Source organism: Panthera uncia (genome assembly GCF_023721935.1).
Source record: "Panthera uncia isolate 11264 chromosome C1 unlocalized genomic scaffold, Puncia_PCG_1.0 HiC_scaffold_4, whole genome shotgun sequence".
Taxonomy (NCBI): Eukaryota; Metazoa; Chordata; class Mammalia; order Carnivora; family Felidae; genus Panthera; species Panthera uncia.
Window position 1 is genome coordinate 23,498,837 of NW_026057585.1, and position 24,368 is coordinate 23,523,204.

Genomic DNA, 24,368 nt, shown 5'->3' on the forward strand with positions numbered 1-24,368 from the left:
ACTAAGAACTTGATGGCACTTTCTCCATCTTACTGTCAGAATTGGTGTACAGACCAAGGAAAAAGGTACTGGAGAGGCAGTGCTATACTGGAGAGAGCGTCAGGCCAGCTGGGGAGACGAGTACTGCCTCCAGCTAGCTAGGTGACCACAGACACAGATAGGTCATTTAGCCATTCTGGACTCCTAATCTTGTGACAGAAGGAGGCTGGTCTGAAAATTTTCTGAATTCCCTTTTCCTTTATCTGTTGGCGTGCTTTGAAAACTCTAAATGACTATATAAATATTTCTGACTTTTTGATAATGTGCATTGAAAACTGCAAAGCACCATGTAAAATATTGCAGGTGTTTTATGTTGTTTTAAACAGTTTAACACTTTATCAAAATAAATTACTAAGGGGAGATCATAGGATTTTTTTTTTCCTTTTTCTGGAAAATCTTTAAGAAGTCCATGGATATTCTTCCTTATTCAGTGCTTTATCTCTGGACTGTGTTCATAGGAATACTCTTGAACTTCTTCCAGCTATCTAAGATTCTGTTATTAGTGTTTTTTGGAATCTGATAAGCATTGCAGAAGAATTTCCACTGTTTACTTAAATGTAGGTACCCTCCAGTATTCCTTTTACTAAAGAATTTACAGCAACTTTAAGACTACTTTGGATTCAAGTGTAAACATATGTTTTACTTGCATACAGCCCGGTGGCGCACATTTCTAAGACCTGGAGTGGAGTTTGTCCCCCTATGTGACATGAAGTGAAAAGGGATAATTATGATTGTGGGTTTACGTGCATTGTGTCTGGTAGTTTAAGATCCCTGTTTAATAACTGTCACATTCTAAAATATCATTTGAAAGATTGCTGCTCTATTACACAAAAACACGTGCCAGCCCACAGTGTTCTGATTCTGTGGAACTCTTCTCTGCCAAATTATTTACCTGGGATTAGTACTTTTAATACCATTTGGATTCTATTTGCTAGCTTCCTAGTAAATTGTCTTTTACGTTTCAAGGAAGTTGACTCTTTCTTTACAGGCAAAACTTTCCATTTTGACCTCATAGGCACTTTCAACTTTAAATTATCTGATAATAGCAATGAGGTTTAGTACCATTCTGTCCTTCTGGGCGTTGTAATTTCCACAGCACTGCCACCTACATGATGTAATTTAATCCTCACAACAATAAATTAGATATATCATCCTTTTTTTTTTTCTTTTTTCACATCGGGAAGTGGGAGAGGACTCAACGTGCTAAATGACTAACCCCAGTCACACAGCTGCTGAAATACAGAACTGGGTCTCAGACATATCTTTTGGCAACAAGGCCAAATGCTTTTTTCGAGATCACTACTTAATGCAAATAAAAAATAATGTCCTAGACCTTCTTTTACTGCATTAGGCCAAAAAAGTATTAGATTTAAAAAATTATGTCTTGCCTAATTTATGCTCTAATGATTTATTCATATTATGAAATTTATTTTTGGTGCCAATCTAACTTACTAAGTACTAGCCACTATTTTAAGACTTAAATATGTTGCCTTTTAGTTTCCTATGTATTAAGTATTTAATCTCCATTTTGAAGTGAAGAAAGTTGCTCATACTTACACAGCTATGATGTAGTTTCAATCTGATTCTTCTGGACTTCTATGTGCATGCTCTTAGCCTCGAGGCTGTACCATTCGATATGGCATAAAACCACCAGATTTGACTTTAAGAAATAGTTTCTCAAATTCAAGTTCTTTCCATTTTTATTTATTTGATTATTATTATTATTAATGTTTATTTACTTTTGAGAGAGAGAGAGAGAGTGCTAGCAGGGTAGGGGCAGAGAGAGAAGGAGACAGAATCTGAAGCAGGCTCCAGGCTCTGATCTTTCATCACAGAGCCCGATGTGGGGCTCGAACCCACAAACCTCAAGATCATGACCTGAGCTGAAGTCAGATGCCCAACTGACTGAGCCATCCAGGCTTCCCAGGTTCTTTCCATTTTTAATGTAAAAACATTACCCTGTCTCCTGCCTAACTTTTAGGTTTATTTTGAGTATTGAAAGAAATAATGTATGTAAAGGAGATTTTTAAGATGTAAATAACCATAAATAGGTAATTTACAATTAATGTGCTTAATCTCACTTAATGAGCAATAATGAGACAAGAATAGCACTCTGCAAACCTCTGTTTACTTGCAGGTATTTGTACACTCACTTTGCATAGATAGGCTTTGACTAAATGTGCCTGCACCTAAAGCAAAAATTCAGGGCACTGTGTCAGACCCCTGGAGGAGACTGTTCGAGGGCAGTAGGAACTTTATGACACTCCTCAAATCCTGCTGCACAGGGAGCTGCCACCGACTCAGCCCTTGCACAGGGCTGATCCTGCTGAGAATCCAGGGGCCCCTATTTAAAACAGCTTGCTATAGGGATATTCATGCTTATGGAAATAATTAATAGTGGCAATGATGCTTATAATGGCACCTGATGTCCTGCTGTGAAGAAAGATAAACCAGCCTTCACCATAAAGAACTTACAAATTATACTAAGCAAACATGTTAACACCTATTAAGAGTCCTAATCAGAGCTGTTAAACAAACAAAGAGATGTCATATAAAACACACCCATTTAGGAATAGCAGCTACATGTTTGGTGTTATAAAAGGAACCATTTACCTCTGAGATAGAGATAAAACCCTCAGTGGAGTGTAAAGGTTAGGCAGGAACAAGACACCTTTCTGAGCCAACCCGTTTTCTAAGCATCAAATCCCATGGCCAAAGCTGTTCCCAATGGTGTGCTTGCGTCCTAAGATTTATTTTGGGTCTTATTACTATTTAATCAGCAAATTACTTGTTTCTTCAGATGTGACTTATTATTGTAAGTAGTGCTTCTTTAAAGGGCTATGAAAATGTGGCTATAATATAATAGTAAAAATCAAGAAATTTGTTTATCTGTAAGAAATTCACTTTGCAGATAGCATTTCAGGTTGAGATTCATCCCTACCAGAGCTTAAGATCTTGTTATTCTAAGTGTGGCCCAGCAGCGTTAACACCACTTGGGAGCTTGTCACAAATGCAGGATCTTGGGTCTCATTCCAAACCTACAAACAGAATATGAATTTTAATAGGATCCTCAGATAATTTATATGTATATTAAAAGTTTAAGAGAAAATATCATGTACAAAGTTCCTATGATCAGACATTCCCATCAGGAAAATTAATAAGTTTCATCTTATCGGAAAGTAGAAATTAAATTACTCATTTTTGGAAGGTATATACGTAGTGTGACGTTTGCCTTATGATGAAACACATCTGAAACGATTCCCTCAAACACCCATGTTTCGTGGTGCCTTCCGGTGTTTCCAGCATAGCAGACCATTCCAGCCACGTTCCGTCGCTGTCTTGTAGTCTCTCCTCCCTCTTGAGGTTTCATGTTCCCTTCACACACTCAGTATAGCTCCCCACTATGTGACACACTAGCGCTACAGAATAGGAGCGTAGGAGAAGGTGGGAAAGAGGTAGTCTTCCTAGCCATAGGGCCCACCATGTTCTTCCATAGTTAAAATACACCAACTCTATGTAATTTACTTCAATTAAAAAAATAATTACAATACAATACAATACACCAAGTCTGCTCTTGATCACTCCAGTGCCGCGGGGCTAAATCTACCATACACAAATGGTGCCATTTTTGTGGATTAAGAAAATTAGTGACTTTTACATCTTCTCACTGGACAAATCAGGGATAAATGAGATACAGCTTTACTATTCATATGTTACAAAGTATCTAGATTCCTTTTAGCTGCAGGTATTTATAACAATCATGAACATCACATAAAGAACATGACATGATGTTCTTTTGAAAATCTGATTTCTTATGGTCATATGGTGAACTACTTTAAGACTAGAGTAAAATTATACCCATAAGCATATACTATAAAAAAAAAAGGAATCTCACAGTGAACAAAGAGGGTAAAGTAAGGCATCAGTTGACTTACAGTTTAGAAAAATTCTGTGGAGGAAATTATAATGATGTTTTTTATAATTGTTCTCAAAAAAATCAACTCTAAGAAAGTTACAAGAGGCCTAATTAATGCTCAAATTGTTCTTCCTGAGAAACAGTTTTTTTTTAACGTAATGTAATGGGCTTCATGGAAAATATTCTTTGTGTTTAGTGGTTTTTCAATTCTCTTCTCTACATTGTAGTAACATACAGCACTTAAGAATAGGAAATGAAAGATTTTTGTTTCTGCTTTTTGAGGTGTCTTTGGTAATAATTAACCTGGAGTGTTTACCTAAATCCATTAAATTCAAGCTGTAACTCAAATCCCAATACAGACTTTCAGGTTTATTTTTATTGGAAGGATCTTAAATTCTCAGAACCAACCTTCCTTTACTCTAGAATTTTTTTCTTTATCGTCTGACATATGGTCGCTCAAAATATCTCTTCCAAATTATCCATACATTCGACATCTATTTTTCTAATGTTTATTTTTGTCAGAAAGAGAGAGACAGAGAGAGAGAGAGAGAGAATGAGCGGGGGAGGGACAGAGAAACAGAGTATCCGAAGCAGGCTCCTCGCTGACAGCAGAGATCCCGATGCAGGGCTCAAACCCACTAACAGTGAGATCACGACCTGAGCCAAAGTAGGATGCTCAACCAACTGAGCCACCCAGACATCCCAAAGACATATATTTATCGAGAGCAGAATAAGTGACAAACACTGTGGATAAATGTCACCAAGATCAACAGGTTCTTCCTGCCTGAAACTTCAGTATGGGAAGTGAGCTGTAAATCAAATGCAATAGTTATGAGTAAAAAGCATATTAGTAAAAGAAGGCCTTAACCTATTCTGAATTCTTGGAGCCTTCTTGAAGAAGTAATATTTACCATGAGATAAGAAGGGGCCAGTACTCAGCCATGGATAGAAGGGAAGGATTTTCTAGGCTGCCAGATCTTATGAAAAAGTCTTAAGGCAAAGAAAGAATGTGGCAAATGTGAAGAAAAGAGCAAAGACCTGGGTGATTGGAACATAGTGAGCAAAAAGAACCACAGTAGATAAGGCTGAAGAGGTAGACAGGGCTCAATGGTGGTTGAGTTAACTGATGAACAGCACTCCAACCTCAGCATGACCACCTCTGGACATGAGAACTACCTCCAGGCAGTACATCCGAATCAATGAAGGGAAAATGAGAGAGTTAAAGTGTCATTTCTTATGCTGTACTAAATTTGATTCCTTGTAAATACAACCAACTGGATCTAATTTTTAACAGCTGTACTGAGGTTTGCCTGACATACAGTAAACTGCACATATTTAAAGGGTACAATCAGGTTAAGTTTTGAAATACGTATACGTCTGTGAGGCCATCACCACATCGAGTCTATGAAAGTATTCGTTGTCCTGAAAGCTTCCTTGTGCCCCTTCACAGGGAGGGGTGCCCCTCCCACCCAGCACTCCCATCCCCATGCAATGATTGACATGCCATGCTTGGAACAGTGCCTAGAACATAAATAAGTTTTCTTGAATAAATGAAAAGTGAGTCCATGTGGAGAATTAGCTCTTGGTTTGACATTGGGTTGATTGCTTCATCTTTTCCAGGTATGCAGTGCCATTCAGAATCAGGACTTCACTGTTATCCAAGACTACTGCACTGGCCTCAAAGCCCTGCTTTATCTGAAAAGCATTGAAGAACTGCAAGACTGGGACGGGCAGAGTCCGGCTACCATGAGTCATCAGAAAGGGAAACCGGTTCCGCGTATTGCTGAACTCATGGGAAAGGTATGTGCTCAACTTTTCCTGTTGTCCTCAAGAACTCTACCTCAGTCACTTTCTATTTCAGGTCTTGTTTTCTTTCCCACTGTCTCAGAAACAGGAAACACAGTGCCTTTTGGATGTAATTTTCTGTAGTAGAATCATTCTGAAGGAGGCTTGATTACAGCTATATGACAGGTCCGTGAGTTACATTTTTATAAAACCAACATAACACAAGGTCATGTAAAGGGAAAAGATTGAAGTTTGTAGTGTAAAGTGCCTCCAAATTCTTGCTTACTGTGGTGATGACTGGCATTCTTTGCAGTGGGAAGCTGGAGATTTCTTTATTCTTTAACAAGCTCTGGAAATTATAACGTTACCTTTCTATTTTCAAGACAAATCAAATCACTGGAGCCCTGAATAATATGATGAAGTTTTTAAAATTAAAATCTAATCAGTATCTTTTGTAACTGCTTCTGCTATGTGGTTAAACCTGGGCTCAAAAGGTTATGTCCCAACTTTCTCACTAACTGTTATTTTCAGAGAAATATATACTACATTTACATTTTGTATAATACAGTGATTTTAGCAAATCTTTTCTAAAACAACATTCAGCATTTTGCCTTTGTATTTCCTTTGTATTATTCTAAATAGACAATCATTGTCAGAAGACATTTCTTGAGTCCTGAATGAGGGGAGGAAAAAATTTTAATTCTTAGTCTTTTCAGCTTGTCACTACATCAATAATTAACTTTAAAAAAAAAAAGAAAGGCAAGTATAAAAAGATTCTTTAAGGAAGCATTTAATAATTCAAATGAATCTTAACTTGAAACAGGTCACATGAAAAAGAATGGAAAACAAAAACCCTGGGTACTCTGCCTTGGGTGGCAGGGTTAGGGGCTCTGAAAGAATAAGAGAAACATCATATAACTGACTTACATTTGGCTAGTTTTAATAGAAAATATCACTGTCCTCCAAGGTAGCTAAAAATAAGGACTTCTTAAAAAATAATGTGCATGATTACAAGTCCAGTAATGAAAAACAAAAGGGAGAAAGAAATAAAATCTTACAGTGTAGATTCCTGGAAAATATCGTGATGAATGACTTCATGAGTGGCAATCAAACAGAAAAAAGGGTGGGTGACATTAATATTTATAATATTGTAATTAGCAAGACTGTGCCTAAGCATCATTATTAATGTAGCTAATCATATTATCATAAACTGAGTCTGCAGTATTTAGACAGTGAGTGTTCTTGCTTTATCAGTGACCATCAACGTCTGAAGGTTGTTCATAACGAAAAAACCTTTTTTTTCACAAATAAGTTTACACTCATTCAATGTAAATATCTCAAGTAAATTGGCTCTGACATGATAATTTTGATAGTTTATGACCATTCATAAAAGCATTGTCTCAAATTTGAATGGTCACTATGTGAGTTGAAATGTTAGCAATTATATTGCACCGGGCCATTTTGTCTTGAAGGGACTTCCACACTCATTTCAAAACTTACATATTCAAATAAAAGATGAATAATGATGGAGACACTTGTGTCAAAGACATAAGTGGAAATTGATTTTCTGACAGTTTGAAACTAGATTCCGACTTTATTTTGGTAAGCCCAGCCTTCATCAAAATCGTAAGTATAATTTTCAGCATTATCATTTAAAATAAGATTTTTTTCACATAGATTTTGCTTGTGTGATTATATTAGTGATTCATTTCTCAACTCTAAGTTGAAGAACTAGCAGTTGGTCTGGCAATAGATCTTTGCTCCTGGATTCCCCTATGTGTGCTGACATGACTAAAACAATAGGTGATGGTCCTTTAACGTAACGTCCCTAACAGTGCATCAAAGTGCGCTAGATCCAAGGTACAGGTGGCTTCCTAATTGTTCCTCGTAGTGTTTCTGGTGTGTGTGTGTGTGTGTGTGTGTGTGTGTGTCTTTGAAAACAACTCATATTGCTCTCTCACTAGCTGAAGAATAGCATGCTGCTCCCTATAGTGTTTTCATGTTACAGGGACAACCAGAGATGATGTAGACCCTTTTGAGAAGGGCCTGTTAGAAAGAGCTGGCTTCTTACAGGAAAGATTTGTTTGGAAAGTACAATTGTTACTCTACTTAATCTTTCACTCAGAGGTCAGGCTAGAATAAATTAGAGTAGAAATTTAGAAGAAACCAATTACAATACAGTGTTTGAAGATGGAGAGAAAATGAGACGTTAGCTATGGAAACAAGGATTTGGCCAAATTAGCCATGTTATCTTTTAAGTAATTAGTATATGTAATATACTCTCCCTTTGCATACCTCACTTATTAATTTATTAAACTTCCCAAGCAATGTTTCTTCGGGTGGCTTTGGAAAGGCAAAAAGTCAGGCATTTATAGTTTGCTCTGGTCTTATGGTGCCACTTGTATAAATCTGTACCTGCAAACGTGAGAACAAACCCCATACAAAGAGCAGCCACTGGCTCTGCCGCACCACAGAGCAGTTGATCTCAAGCTGCTGGGGCTTAAAAACCATGGGGCATACTTAGGAAAAATGTACATTCTCTGGCCCTGCTCCCAGAGATGCTGATTCAGTCAGTCAGAAGTGGGTCCAGGAAGGAACCTGCATTGTGATGTTGTGATTCTGATGGAGGGACCTAAGGATCCACACTGCCAAAACTAATAAAGGAGAGAATAGTAACAGAATATCCTTAGAGATGGAGAGGTTAGCAATGAGTGCAATGCAAGCTGCTGTTGATGGAGAAAGCCAGGAATAAATGATTTTGAGCTGGAAGAGAAGTGAAATAGATGACGAAATCCAGAGAAGCGGTACACTGAGCTCTGAGTGGCTGGTGGTGGAAAGTACCTTGATGCGGAGACGGGGGCAAGGAATTAGTGCAGCAGGTAGGCCAAAGACATGTAAGGAAGCAAGAAGAATTGTGAGGATAGAGATACTTTGCCAACAAAGACATAACATTCCCAGTCCGTGCAGACGATCAACAATGAGGAAATCTGTGAGGATAAGGAGGCAGAGACTATTCACAGGGACATCAGAAAGGAAGGGTCTCGGCAGCAGAGTATCCGGTTATTTATTCTCAGTTATCTTAATGCCTTCTTCTCCCTGGTGAAAACCTAGGCAACTCAGTAGAAGTGAAGTGAATGTTTGCCACCCACAGGGCAGAGGTTACTAGCAGAGTCCAGAGTGAGACTGATAGGTTTACATGATGTTTTGTTACCTAGCTAGGTAGGCAACTTGGACAAGTTAATTAAGCTCTTCCAAACTCTTTCTAAAACTATGAAATGAAGATAACCACAATGTAAGTCCACAGTCCCTCATTAGCAACTCTGAAATCCAAAAAGTGCTGAAACCAAATGTTTCACACAACTCATTTGGCAGCAAACATGACCTAAACTGATGTGAGGCTATTTATAATTTTTATTTATTCCTCTTAGAGTGAACATTTAAATGTTTACTACAGGGAGACCAATGTGTTTGATTCCAAGTTGCTACCCCACATAATGCTTGGGATATCACACATCTTACTTTGCTGAAGCCCCCAGAAAACCAGTTCTAAATTCTGAGATATATTTGGCCCCAAGGATTTTAGTTAAGGGATTGTGAAGAGTATTTAATTGAGAATATAACTGCAATTATAACTTTGCTCACAATTTTTCTTTATAATTGGAGCAAAGTATATATATTTTAGTGATAGCAGAAAATAAATTATTAGTATTTAGAATTTTTAGGTGTGGCAAATCACAGTTATTTTGAGATTATTTGCTTGGGAAATATAAGAGAAATTGGATGCCCCAATATTAGAACAGAAAGTTTTGCAACCAAAAAGCATGGAAGGAAATGTCTTTACTGTTTTATGCTTGGGATGGGAACAGGATTCCTATGCAAGAGCCCTTGAAAGGGACTAGCACAGGCCAAAACTACTGACTGATTGGGGTCTGCATGCATTTTTACTTTCTGTTCCCTACACCTGGAATGTCTTTCCCATTCAGTGAAGAGAAATTCTCAAGCACCCCTTCTCTTTGAGTTATTCTTTGATCTTTACATCAGAATTAATTTCTCCTTCTCTTCTTCATCCTTAGTTGCAACAAGTATCACCCAGCATGTGAATGTTCGAATGTCTTTTTCCTCTAGTAGACAGCAAGCTCACTTCCCAATTCCTTGGACACCCACTGATACACAGTAAGGACTCTGTAAATGCTGCTTGAATAAGTAAATGAATGATAAATGAATGCTGTAAGAAAACAGCTAAGTGGTAGCATTAAAAATTAGTAGTCATTTGACTTACTGAGCCATTGCTTTTCCCATCACATCAGAAATGAAATGAATTTGTAAAAAGTAACTTTGAACTTAAAGTTCTATTTCGTGTATGAGTCTAGTTTTGTAAAATGAGATGGAAGAAATCAGAGAGGAACGAGGTAGGCAGGTGAGCAAATTTTATTCCTTCTTGGCATAGCAAAATGTACCTAGACTCAAAGCTTCTTGAGGGCTTAAATCACACACTGTGTGCCAGTGACTGACACAACATCTACCATGTGGGAGTGATGGCATGGTAGCTGGACTGCTGAAAGAATATATTGATCAATCACACATTTATTTTAAGATGTATCTTAAATATCACTTCCTTTTGAAGTCATCTATGACCCTCTTCTTCTCTCTCTGGGAAAATTGAGTCCCTCATTTCTCTGTTCTTGTTTGTGTAACTGGTATTGCATTTATTATATTGTCTTCTGGCTATAGGTCTTCTTGTCAATCACTGAGGTCATTGTGAGCGTCTTGAAAACGGAGATCATGTCATATTTATACGTGAATTTTCAAGAACCTAGCACAGTGCTACATGCTTATAGAATTAATTTGCACAAACTATCTGCAGTGTCCTTATTTGGAAGGAAAAAAGAAAGCAAATTTATAATCAAAATTCCAGCCAGTCCCTTTCAAGAATAGCAGTGATTTTAGAAGGAAACTGTAAAGTGCCAAATTACTTTCAGTAGGTATTAAAACATGATATTATCATGTGATGTTAATAATTAAACATAATATGTTCACATTAAAAAGCTTTCATTAGGGTTAAATCAGAAAAACTGTCAATGTGCTTGCATAGCATCTCCTAAAACAAGGCTTTATTTTGATGAAAGAAATCAAAATATGTGCATCCATATGACCAGATATATCATTCTCATGTTATTTTAAAGTCACAAGTGATATGATTTTATAAAACTACTGCTATCTGGTTGTAGTGTTTATATGTAAATATCTAACTATCTGTTTATTTGTTTCTGCCATGCTATTCAACACAGAGAACAAAGAAGTGTTCAAAAGGAACGTATGATGTCATGAGCATGACCATTACAAAAGGCCTAATAACAACAGTCTTGGAAGAGGAGAGCAGTATCTCCTACTTACAACTTTAAAAGTTTTATGTCTTCCATGCTGTTTACTCTTTCATGCTTTGAGATATAATTTGCATAAAGAAAAATGCACCGGTCTTAAATGAACCATTTGATGAGTTTTGACAAGTGCACACATCCACAGAATCCTCACTTCTGTCAAGATATTGAACACTGCCAGCATCTCAGAAGAGTCCCTTCTGCCCCTTCCCAATCATTATCTCTCCATCCTCTCCTAAGAGAAGTAAACACAATTTAGTTTATATCATCATAGATTAGTTGGTTCCTATCCTGTAGCATCATATAATTCGAATTCCTAAGAATACGTGTTTTTGTGTGTGTGGTTATTTCCAGCACAGTGGTTTGGAAAATCATCCATGTTGTTGTGGGTGTTAAGTAACTCATCTCTTTTTATTGGTGAATAATATTCTATTGAATAAATATATCATAATTTGGTTATTCATTCAAATTTACAGTTGAGCTGTTTCCACTTTTCCAGTATTATAAATATGTCTAAAATAAGCATTCAGGCATAACTGTTCTCATTTCCCTTGACTGATATGTAGGAGTGTAGTACCTGGGTTATAAAGTGATGTATAAGCTTTGTAAGAAACTTGCCAACAGATTTCAAAGTGGTTGTACCATTTTATACTCCTGCCAACTGTGGATGGGTGTTTCAGTTCCTTCACATTCCAGCCAACATTGGGTATGCTCCATCTTTTTAGTTGGAGCCTTTTAGTACATGTACATTGATTGGGATTTCCTTGTGATTTGAATTTCCATCTCCCTGAAAACTAATGATATTAAACACTTCTCCATGTTCTTGCTGGCCATCCATATATCTTTTCTGCAAAGTACCTATTCAAATCTTTTGCCTGTTTAAAAATTGGGTTTATTTTTAACTGAATTTTAGGAGTTCTGTATATATTTGGGGTACAGGTCCATAGATGCAAAAAAGCATTTGACAAAATCCAGCATCCACTCATACTAAAAGCCCTAAGCAACCTAATAATAGAAGGAAATGTCTGTCCTCAGTCTGATAAAGGGAATGTACAAAAAATCCTACAATGCATGTCATATTTAAATTGTGACTAAATAAATTTTTCTTCTAAGATCCAGAACCAGGCATGTTCTCACACTTCTACCCAGTATTGTACCAGAGGTCCGAACTAATGTCTAAAGATATAAAAACAAATAAATGGCATCCAGATTGGAAACCTACTAAAATTGTCATTTGCAGATGGTAATATTGTATACATCAAAAATCCCAACAAATATATAAAAACACTATTAAAAATCAATAAATGAACTTAGGAAATTTTCATGATACAAATATAGTATACAAAAGTGATTTGTATTTATAGATGAACAATTAAAATAATGAAAAATCAGAAAATTAAATTTTAAAATTTCATTTACAATAGCATTTAAAACCACAAAATACTTAGCAACAAATTAAAATGTATGCAGTATCCATACACTGAGAACTATAAGGGAGTCCTGAGAGAAATTAATGAAAAAAATCAATGGAGAGATAATGTTTTCTCCAAATTAATCTGTAGATATATCACAATCCCAATCAAAATCCCAACACATGTTTTTATAGACTATTAAAGTTTAGAAGTTGTTTCTAAAATTTACATTGTATTTAAAGGAGCTAGAATAACCACAACAGTGTAGAAAAAGAACAAATTTGGAGGATTTGAACTGTCTTCAAGTTTTTCTATAAATCTACAGTAATCAAACAAGCATGTTTGAGTGTCAGGATAGATAAATAGATTGATGGAACAGACAGAAAATCCAGAAATAGACCCACACATATATACTCAACTGACTTTTTACAAAGGTGCCAAACAATTCAATGGAGAAAGGAAAGTCCTTTCAATAAATGGTGCTAAAATTAATGGAACCTCATATTTTTCTCACACAGGACACAAAAGTAATTTTAAATATATCATAGATATAGAAGTATAAAAATGTTAAAGAAAACATAAGTAAATTTGCTCATAACCTTGGGATAAGGAAAGATTTCTTCGATAGAATGCAAAAAGCACTAACCAACAAAAAAAAATTGACAACTTAAAGTTCATCAAAATCAACTTCTGGTCATCAAAAGACACAATTAAGTAAATGGAAATTCAAGTCACAGAATGAGAGAGCATATTCATGATATTTATATTTCATTTATATTTCATAAACAACTTGTGACGAGAATAAATGTATGTACTACTTTAAAAATGTAAGCCAGAATAACATGAAATAATTTAATTTCATCAACAAGTGTATGGAAATCTTAGAATAAAAAGTCCATGGTGAGGACCTATCTGTAGGCTCTTGCAACTAACTCTCATCCATCTATGATAACTGGGTTTTTTTGTTTGTTTTTTGTTTTTTGTTTGTTTGTTTGCTCTTTTCTCTAATATCACTTTAGAGCTAGCCCAGAAGAGGAGTGAGGGAGAAGAAAGTCATTTTCCTTCAAGTTCGTCTTATGGCCCTGTGGTTCTTGCCCATGTTATTTTCTCCCATTGCAGCTTTGTCCCTGTGGTTATTCCTTTTGAGGCTGCCAGTGGGTACTTCATATTGTTAGAAAAGTTCCAGATGACATTTTACATTTCTGTCAGTTGCTTGGGTAATGATTGAAATAGGAAGCAGTATTATTGAGATCACTTTCTATGATTGTAGCAAGATTGCATGAGGCTAAATGTTTTTACTGATTCAGCTCACTTCATAGCACATGGCAAAAAAACAAAAACAAAAAAACAAAGCACCAGTTCCTGAAAGTTCAAATTTTCCAAAATTACCAAATCAGAGTCTACTGTGTAGGTATTATGAGAACTTATCTACATCTCTAAATATCATCAGATAGTTTGAGTAGTATCTTAAGTAAAATGCTGAAATGCCAAGTATACTTTAAGAATAGGGCAGACAGGGGAGCCTGGGTGGTTCAGTCAGTTGTTTCCAACTCTGGATTTTAGCTCAGATCATGATCTCAGGGTTCGTGGGTTTGAGCCTAACATCAGGCTCTGCACTGACAGTGTGGAGCCTGCTTGGGATCCTCTCTGTCTCCCTCTGGCTCTGCCATTCCTCCCCCCACCTCAAAAAATAAACAAATAAACTAAAAAAAAAAAAAAAATAGGGTAGACCCCTGTTTATAAACGGTGATTATTCCTACTTAGAAGCAAAAAATCTTGAATAAGATCTTGTAGTTCTGAGTGTCTAATCATCTCATTAAGGTTTAATGATCCCAAAAAGAAGTCAGCATGCTATTGTAAAAGCAATGTGTTAGAGTCTAGCAGGTCTAGGTTTGAATCCAGGCTCAACGTCTTACTACTGGGTGAACTGGTGCCAGCTACATGATCACACAATCTTCTATTCCTGTATGGCAAAGTTAAGATAATGATATCAATTTCAGGATGCTTTGTGAGGATTAGAAATCATATGTAAAGTTTATAGCACATAGAAAGCAGACATTCAGCACATGCTACTCAGTGTTTTAGTTAATTCTAAACTAGATGATGAATAAATGCATAGACACATAGATACATAGATAGAACATAGGTAGAGATATAGAAGTATTAGGGTAATTTGTATATGTGATACCTAACACGTTGTTTTTATACTTTCTCTCGACCTTCTACTGATAATGTGATTTTACTAGCTTAGTTTTGGTTGAGCTGGTCAAAAGCTAGCACCTTTATCCTTTGAAGCACTCTTTTTGCAAAAAAAAAAAAAAAAAAAAAACTTCTAAATAATTCAGAAGTGTTCACTTTCTAGGTAGAATGGAAATGAATTTGTTAATTTGGGGTTTGACCAGTAAACTGGCATGAGTGGTCCATCCTTGGTCCTAAAATAGGTAGAAGGGAGGAGCCTATTAACTGTTGTCAAACCAGAGTAACAATGCCAACATTTTAAATGAGGCATTAGGGGAGGTGCTGGTAGGACTGTCTCATGTTATACAATGAGGTAGTTTTGCATTGCTTATAACCAAAATAGTTTGTGCCACTATAAGCCTTCCCAGCTTGGTCTCTCTCCCATCTCAAGGGTAAGTGGGTCTATATCACAGGACATCTTTAAACAGTTGGTAGTAGTTTCCAGCAGCAATATGTAGAAAAAGATTATGGTCCAAAGCCAAGTCCAGCAGAGGTGTGTGATCAAGTGGCAATGCCTGCATCAGCATGGACACAGGACAAGACATTGCAGAATATGGCTTCCCACTTCCCAAGTGTAGAGCATTGACACCTTCCCTGGTCTAGGAATTTGGGTAGCCTTGAACTTTACAATTTTTGTAACCACTGCTGCTGCCTCATTGAAATACACCATTGTATGCCTGAAATAAAATGCAAATTTAAAAAATTACTGTTTTGCTAGCATCCCTCCAAGCTTTGCCTTCACCCATCATGCTTTTTAAAAGTATGATTTCCTATTTCTCCTTATTCATAAACAGATATCTAATTGCCAGGCACAAATGTAATTATTCCTTTTGTCACTTTCATGAAAGTAAGCAGTTAAGTATAATTTCTCACACTGCATCAAATATACTGCTTAAATCAGAATGCACCTTATCAATATTAATTTTACACGTAGAACTTCTGTAAAATTACTTTTCATCCTTCAACACAACCTACCCACATTAATTTTGATGTTACTGGTAAGCCAGGAAAAAAAAAATTAGGATTTTTCTTGTTCTAGGTGGGGGATTGAGGATTTATAAAGAAAGCATTACTGTAAGCATGTAAGATAAAATTTGAATTCAAATACTCCTTGAACTGCCCACCTACCCTCCCTCCTAAGAACTCTAGAAAATCAGTGTCCATTTATTGCAAACCAGTTAGCTTTGTTCCTAATCCTGGTTTTATGGAGTTAGGCAAAATATCTCTCTGTAATTCTGAGCTCTGCCCTTGAGATTTCCCTGAGGGAAAAAATATATATGTTTGTTCTATCTCTGTTTAAGCTCATCTGCCCACTTGAATAAAGGAAGCATTAGATAAAAGATATAATTTTCTGCTAATTAAAGGGGTCAAGGAGTCATTTTGATAAGGTAAAGAGTCAACAGAAATTCTAATTATGTTCGGCTTTATGCCAATATGTCCTAATCTAAGACTTGAGGAAAAAAAATTAAATGCCTACTTTTTGAAATTAAAAAAAAAAGGATCTGCTTACCAAAAAAAATTTTAAATAAAACAAACCATGATTAGTTTGCTTTTTTAGCTTTCAAATTATATGGATCATAACTGCTATTGAACAGCTTTACCAACACCCTAGAAGCCCAGGAAGGATAGGCCAAGATATCTTTAATTGCACTGAATAATTGCCAGTCTCATGGTAAGCCAAATCAGTTTATAGACCTAGATGAAATTTCCATCCCATCCTCTTTTTCTTAGAAATGTGATCACTGTTAGGTTGCCCATATTGATCCAGTTAATCACTTTATTTCTAAATTTTTTAACATTTTTTGCTGTATAGATATCAGAAAGTGATCTTATATGTGTCTCAAATTCATACCCTTTAATAGTCTGCACTTCATGGTCACAGGTGACCCCTAGAAATGTGTTTGAGATGTGACTACAGCTTGCAAGGAGAAACGTGATAACGCTACTCAAAAAACCCTTTGGATTTCAGCTTCAGGCGCTATTTGTGGTGTTGCCTCATTGATGGTAATGCCCTGAAGACCTCATTCCCAGCCCCTCTTACCTGCTAGCTGGTGTGCTATAGATTGTTCACAGAAAACCCTATCAAGATTGTGCCTTTTGAAGATTTGTTGCCATACATCCTTAAAACATTTTGCTTATCTTACCTGCTTATCCATTTTATCCCATTTCACCTCAAACTATAGAACCTTCTCTAGATCCTCTTCTGGCAGTTAGTTTCTGCATGCACCCAGTCCAACTGAGCTGTAGAACGTCACCCATCAGGCTAGCCATCTTTCAGAACCTGAATATTACCGAGTCTTTCTTTCCATTTAATGTAGATCCTAAGTGAAACTATTGAAAGTAAACATATAGCATTTGTAGTAATCCAGACGTCCTAGGGAAAGAGCATTTCAGTACTGTCAAATACAGTCTTTATTGAGATATAGAAAAATCCTGCCTTATATTGTCCTACTCTGTTCATGTGTTTCGTGTTGGTGGTGGGCATTAGTGGTGTTCACTAATGGCTCCATAGGAGAAGCAAATCTCCTTGCCTCTTGGATGTTCCATGTGACTAGATGACTTGCTTTAGTCAAGACAATGTGAGTGAAGTATAGTATGTGATTCTGGGTAGAAACATTTAAGCTGGCATTCGATTCCCCAATATTCCCTTACTTTGCCACAGTGAATGCTGAGGTGTTATGTTGAGAAGGTGGCAATGTAAACGGATAAAATGGACGGGTAGATTGCTGAGATACCATGTAGGACATCCAGAGATAGCAGACTTTTTGTGAGTGAGAGACCAACTTTGATTGTGTGCAGTCTCTGAGATTTGGGAGTTGGTTATCACTGCAGTACTATCAGCTGGTAAGGATTACACAGAGTTCCAAATGACTTGTACCTGCCACCAGAGGGACTGATGGCTACAGAGTTAATCCTCTGAAAAGTTGTAAAATGGAAATGTTCATCTTTAGTGATTTTCACTTCCTTTTCTGCACGTGGTCCCACATGCAGACAGCTAATTCCATAATGCCGTTTTCCATATCATCACTCTGCATCCAGTTTCTCGGCAAAGTGCCTGATGACACCGGAGAACTTTCTTTCTAAACCATACGGTGAAAACGTTTATTCTTGCATTGTACCTCATTTTAAATGAAGTTGGCCTAATCCAACTGAAGAGACAGAGCATAGTGTGTACCTTACCCATAACTTCTTTCTTGTTAGTAGTAAGGAACTTGGGCAACTTACATACTTTCTCTTAGCCACCATTTCCTCATCCCAAAACTTGGGGTAATAATATATATCTCATTGGATTGTAGAGAAAAATAAGCAACAGAGTAAAAATTTCTTCTGAAAAGAAGGTTGGGTCCTAGAAGGCATCATTTCCGCTCACTGTTTCTCATTCCTTAGTTGCTTTATTTTCAACCCATCAAAATTAGATATCTACCCATCCCCATTCCCCACATCACTAAAACTGCTCTTGCTGAAGTTATTAGTGCTTTGGTTATCACCAACTCCAGTAATTTCCCAGTCTTTATTAGGTCTTATTTTATTCAGCAATTGACTACTCCTTCATATTTGAAATTTCTTGTTTGGTTTTTTGAATACTCTTTTCTCCTGGTTTCTCCTTTACCTTTTATCAAGCAAACAATTGTTAGCACCTAATAGGCACCAGGCATTATAGAGGCAAATATTAATAATAACATAACTGCCCTCCCTCAAAAGGATCGCAGACTAGTGTGGAATTAGACAATTAAAGAGTTATTTATAATGTAGTGATAATTATAGTGATAGAGAGATATGCACAGAATAGCAGGGATGATGGGGTGTTTAAGGATGGTTTCCAGACTAATCTGAAAGTTAAGATCTAGTAAGTGTAGGAAGAATACCTCAGGCTAAGGGAGATAACACGGCAAAGTCCTGGGGGTAGATAACATTTCTGTGTGTGGAGAGAACATTCTTGGACTTGATTTTTAGGACCCCCTCCTATTTTTATGGCCCTTAAATACTAGTATTTACCCTATTCATGGCTGTCATGGTACAATATATGCTCATCAGACCCGTGAAGCCAATTTTACTCTCCTTGTTGTCATCTTCCAGATTTGTACTGTCACCAAAGATCTCCCCCTGGACATTACACACCCATCTATTCAGCTTTCTGGTAGACTTTGCCATGCAATAGCCCTGCTCGGTGCTCTTCCTGCAACCTAGGAATAAAACAACAGTAGTGATTATCCATGACAATTATATAAGCACTTTATAATTTACAAAGCACTTTGGCATACATTATCTCACCAGCTGCTTCCTTAATGTAATAGCAGCAGTGGGCAAAAAACCATGTCACTGCCAACAGCGCTTTTCTGACCTTGGTCTCCCAGCCCCACCTACTAAAAACATGAGAGCAGCTGGATGGGAGCTGATTAGAGGCTGGAAGCTGACCTTGTTTGGGGACCAGGGGAGTATGGCAGCAGCAGGTGCCACCTCCACCTTCTCCATCTCCATAGGGGCAATAGAGCAAGTCAGAGGTTTCATGGCAAAATGTGGGAGGCTGCACAGAGCAACCAGGCTCATCATGAGCTGCCTGAGCACAGGCTGAAGGTGGCAGGCATCAGCTTGTGGGAGGTTAAGAGCTTATCCCCTCTCTCCCACTTTTCTGATTTCTTATTTCTTACATGCATTAACTATCATTTTGAAAGTTTCAGTGGGTTAATTAAATTCTTCTAGTGTTGATGCTATGAAAGCTGAAACATTTTCAACTGAGATTGACACTACTCAAGACATCGGCTTCACTGATGTTTGTTCAGCAACACTCCAATATGTCACAGGATTGCTGAGAGAACATCTGAGAGCTATAATGAGCTAAAAGTCAAGTACAGGGGAAAATGTGTTCCAGACTGCTGCAGATGTTCTCAAATCAAATCATATTTCTGTGAAATGCCATATAGAATATTCAGCGGTTGAAGGATGCAACATGAAAGGACAGTTCAATTGATTTGCACTGTTTTAAAATTTTATTTAGCCTAAATTACATGAAATGTGGTGGCTTTTTTTCACTTTGAATCAATTAATGAGAGATGCACTTGATCCTAATGAGCTTCAAGGATAATTTCCTTGCACTAAGAGGAGTGCATTAACTGGTTAGGTAGGAGTCAAAGCCTAGAGAAGGTGGCAGTTGAATAAGGGAAACAGAGTAGAGTCCAGGGATTGACATTATATAGCCCCACTTTCTCCCCTTTATCTCTCCTTTATCCCTCTGGCACCAAAATTGAGCAAACAACTGTTTACTTAATTCACTGAGATTCTGATAAGCCTAACTGTGGTGCTGTGTTGATGGTGATCCATTCTGTCCCTTCTGGGAAACCTGAAGGAAGCTTAGCAGGAGTGGGTCAAGGAAATGTTTTGATAGATGCATCTTTTGTAGTCCCCAACTTACATTCCATCACACAGGTGGCCTTGCACATCATCATAGTTTATGGGTATCCTGGCATTTGACTAGGAACAATATTCTCCTAAGTGAAGGGTAGCATAAGATAAGAACTGACAAACTTGAGTAAGGAAAAACAGAGAAAAATGCTTAAGTGACATGAGGAAGTACAGCAAGACACCATAGTGAGATACCACCTCAGCCTCTATATGGCTAAAAATAAAAAGATTGACAACATCAAATGCTGACAAGAATATGGAGCAACTAGAACGCTTGTACTTTGCCAGTGGGAGTATAAAACACTACCAGCACTTGGAAAAACTCTTCATTTTCTTATAAAACCCAACAATTCCATTCTCAGGTATTTATCCAAGAGAAATAAGAACACATTTCCATAACATTTGAGATAGATGAATTTTAAAAACAGTATGTTAAGGGAAGGGTGCCAGACACAAAAGAATACTTACTAAATCATGCCATTTATGTGGAGTTTAAGTGTAGGAGAAAAAAAATCTATATCATTAGAAATCACAACAGTAATAAGTAGAAATGGATTGGAAGAAGGCACAAGGGCATTTTCTCGAGTGGTAGAAATGTCCTATACCTTGAGTGAGTGATGGTTTCATGGATAAATTTATTTGTCCAAATTCCTCCAACTGTATGCTTACAATCTGTGCATTGTACTGTGTATGTATACCCACATAAATCAATTAAATTAATTGCTTTTAAAACAAACAACTAACTGACAGAAAGGAGAGGATAAGCATTCAGCAGTACTTTTAGGGACAAAGTAAGACAATATATAAGAAATACTAAAGACATTTTTTACGTCCAAATTACTTTTAATCAGATAGCCTTTGGGAACTAAAAACCTTATGAATTTAACCACTAGAAAAGAATAACTGGTACCTTGATACAAATCTTGGCTGGAAACCAGCTTAAAGAAAATGGATGGCTGGGGGCATAAACAAATGTATTTTCCTATGCCAACTTGCCAGCAGCTAGGTGTGGAATTGGAATAGTTTAGGCCTTGCTCATCAGGGAGACTGGCTGGAGCCTAGAAATGAAGAAGGGAAACATCTGGCTTCTTGAGGAGTGGCATAGGTAAGGGATGAGGCAGCACAATGTAAATGAGAAGCTGCTTCTTAAAGGGAAAATTTGATTAGGTCCTTTGGTGGGACTTCAATTCTCTTTGCTTTGTAAGATCAGCTAGTGCCTGCAGCCTCTGTTAACAAAAGCTAGCCTTGCCTGAGGCCACAGCTCCCAGAACAGAACCTTAAATTGATTGCTGATAGGGTGTTACATGCAGGGCTGGGCTCTTTTGCCCTACTGTCCTACCCACCCTTACACAAACAAACCCAGTGGGGCATTTGTCTGGAAATCTTAAGTCAAATACATTTGGAATGCTTTAATATATTATATTCATTGACATTTTGTCCTGCAATAGCTCTATTATTATTGGATAACAAATTTACATTTATAGAAATAAAGACAAAACTCTTGAGGTTGAATTTCCTTTCACTAGGAATGAATTTTGTTCATTTTATGAGGCATTACTGTTGCAAAGTTGTAAAGAGTTTAAAACTATATTTTGATTCTGGTGTTTTTCTCCTTCAAGTTTCTGCTTACCTAAGATGCATCTCTATAAAATTATGGCTGGAAACAAATATCACATGTCTTTTCCAAACTCACATAATTTTTGTGACAGATTTGATTTTTGGTTCTAATTAGAATTTATTTTACATATCTATGCCTAGCTCAAAAACTTTTGAGTTTGAATTTTATTCATTTAAATATACATGTATTCATTCATCAAATAAGGAGTATCTGTTGAGTGCCCAGACATTGTGATAGATAATAGATAATAGATAATTGAGATTGAGATAGAGATAATACCTTCATCATTGAGGGAAGGTCAATTGAAAAAATAATATTACTAAACTTTTTTAATGCCTTACATAATTATTTATGCTTATACGTATGTGTGTATATATGTGTATGTGTATATGTATATTTATATCCCCATTTTACAAAGGTAGAAACTGAGGCTTAATGAGATTTATTGTAGTTATTGTACTGGAAACAGCATGCAAACCCCATTCGGTTTATTGCAAAAACTGTGCCTTTAACCACTTAACTATACCTTATCTCAACATAACTGCTGTTATGATATCAGACTCAAAGAAACAGAAAGGAACAAGTGTCCCATCTCAACCTGGCGGATCAGGAGCAATTAGAAAGGGACAGATGAACTGTGTCTGGAGGGATGAAAACAGTATAAGTTTTATGTTAATGTCCTCATTAATTCCAATCTATAGGCAATGGCTGTGGCCAAGTGATCACTTGTGAAAATTGCTACATTTTTATTTATGGTGGTAAAAGAGTTACAGAATCTGCTAGATAATTCCATTCCCTGATAGGGCATAGGCTTCATTCTTTGTGCTTTTGGGAGCTGTTGTCTTTTAGCATAAATCCCATCAAATCTTTGTGAGTTTTGCTTTTACATTTCCTTCATCTGTGACGAGAAGATTCTATTAACAACCCTGGCACCTTCCATTAAAGTCTACAACTTCCAACTGCCAGGAAGGGATAATGAAGTGATAAATTTAATTTGCTACCAAAATATGTAAGGCAGAAATATCTAAGTGAATTTATAGCATTAGCTATGTCTTTCCTCTTAACATTAACAAAAGTTTTATGGCAGGTTATCAGAATCAGCACAAAAAACCAAATATATATAAATTTCCACACACCGAAATCAGATCTATAACTCTGTACCAAATCACTTCTTTCCCTCTTCTTTTAGCATTTCTAGGCTCAGCAGAACTTAATACAGTGAATTTCAAGTATTTTTTTACTTGAAGAATGTAAAAACCTGTTAACCGGACTAAGAAACACTTATTACTCATTAATATACATACTCTGAAGTTTATAAAATATGAATCCCCTTCTCCTGCCCTTACCAGACTCTAATGGCTATGAAGAAAAATAACATCATCCACGTACAATTGTGCCAATGAGGGTGCTTCAAGTTCTGTGGGACACAGAATCTACTTTCTCCTCATTATTTAACTCTGTGCCATGGTCATAAAAATGATTGCTTAGTTTAAAAGCTTTCTTATACATTTCCACTTCAAGAATTCCTTTGTTCCAGTGAACTTTATCTTACAGAATCATCCCATGTCTTGGCATTGGGATCAGTCTCGTATCCCGGGGGCGGGGCAGGGGGTGGTCGTGATATCCCTAAACTGCACCCACTGAATGCACAGCCAGGCTGAGTTCTGCTTCTACCATTCAATGATGTGTGTGCTCATCTTGTAAAACAGAGAGAACTGTTAGGGTCGGTTCTTGACTTGCCCAAAGAAATGTAGAATTAATAACTAAGATGATGATAATAAAAGCAAGCTACTTTCAGCTGGCTGTTGCGTGATACTGTTTTGAAGGCTTTAATTCTTTCAACAGTTCATATAGGGTTTGAATCATTTGTTTCTTTTTCCTGTTGAGAAAAGTAAGACTTAGGCAGGTTAGGAAAGTTGTTTAAGTTCCCATGCTAGTAAGCCATGCTAGCAGAGGCCACATTCTAGCCCAGGTCTGTGTGTTCACAAAACTTGCACATTTGCCTACTACACTTCACTGGTTCCACTTATTATCTGGTGCAGAGGATCATTGGTTCTAAGGCTTTAGATTTGGTTCCGAGTTGACAGATAGTAGATTAAGATTCTATTAATCTTTGGGCAAGAATGTTGAACTTTCCACCTCCCTTGCAATGACCTGTGGCAGTCGATTGTACTAGGAATAACATGACACCTGCTTGTTCACTTGTATTCAGTGGACTCAGGATAAATCAATGTTTTTGCAAGCATATCATCCCCTTTCCTCAAGCCCTTCACCACCAGCATCAAGAGTGTTAGATGCATTGCTATACTGGCAACTGAGCTGATCCTCACCACATACAGCACTCTCTGTTTACTGACAAAGGTCATGGGCTCATCTCTTCTTCCTTTTGTTCCATCCCTTTAGTTTGGATTACTTGACTTTTAGCACCTATACAACAAATCCAGTTTGGGTTATGAATTCATGTATTTATTTATATGCATAAATTTCCCCCACCAATTGCCTTAATGAGCTCAGTCCTTCTGGTCTGCTGATTTATGTCTTTGAAAGTGTTTGAGATAAAGAGAGCCAGAGAGTAATGGAGA

At 37.0% G+C, this 24,368-nt stretch overlaps 1 protein-coding gene across 2 annotated transcripts in view; it reads left to right on the forward strand.

Annotated features, from left to right (window-relative positions):
* Positions 1–24,368, forward strand: part of DPYD (dihydropyrimidine dehydrogenase) — an 848,382-nt gene that overhangs the window by 717,385 nt on the left and 106,629 nt on the right. For both annotated transcript variants that reach the window (XM_049618415.1, XM_049618416.1), the window contains one exon: positions 5,576–5,755. In XM_049618415.1, coding sequence (XP_049474372.1) covers positions 5,576–5,755 — 180 coding nt within the window. The remainder of the gene's footprint in view (positions 1–5,575; positions 5,756–24,368) is intronic.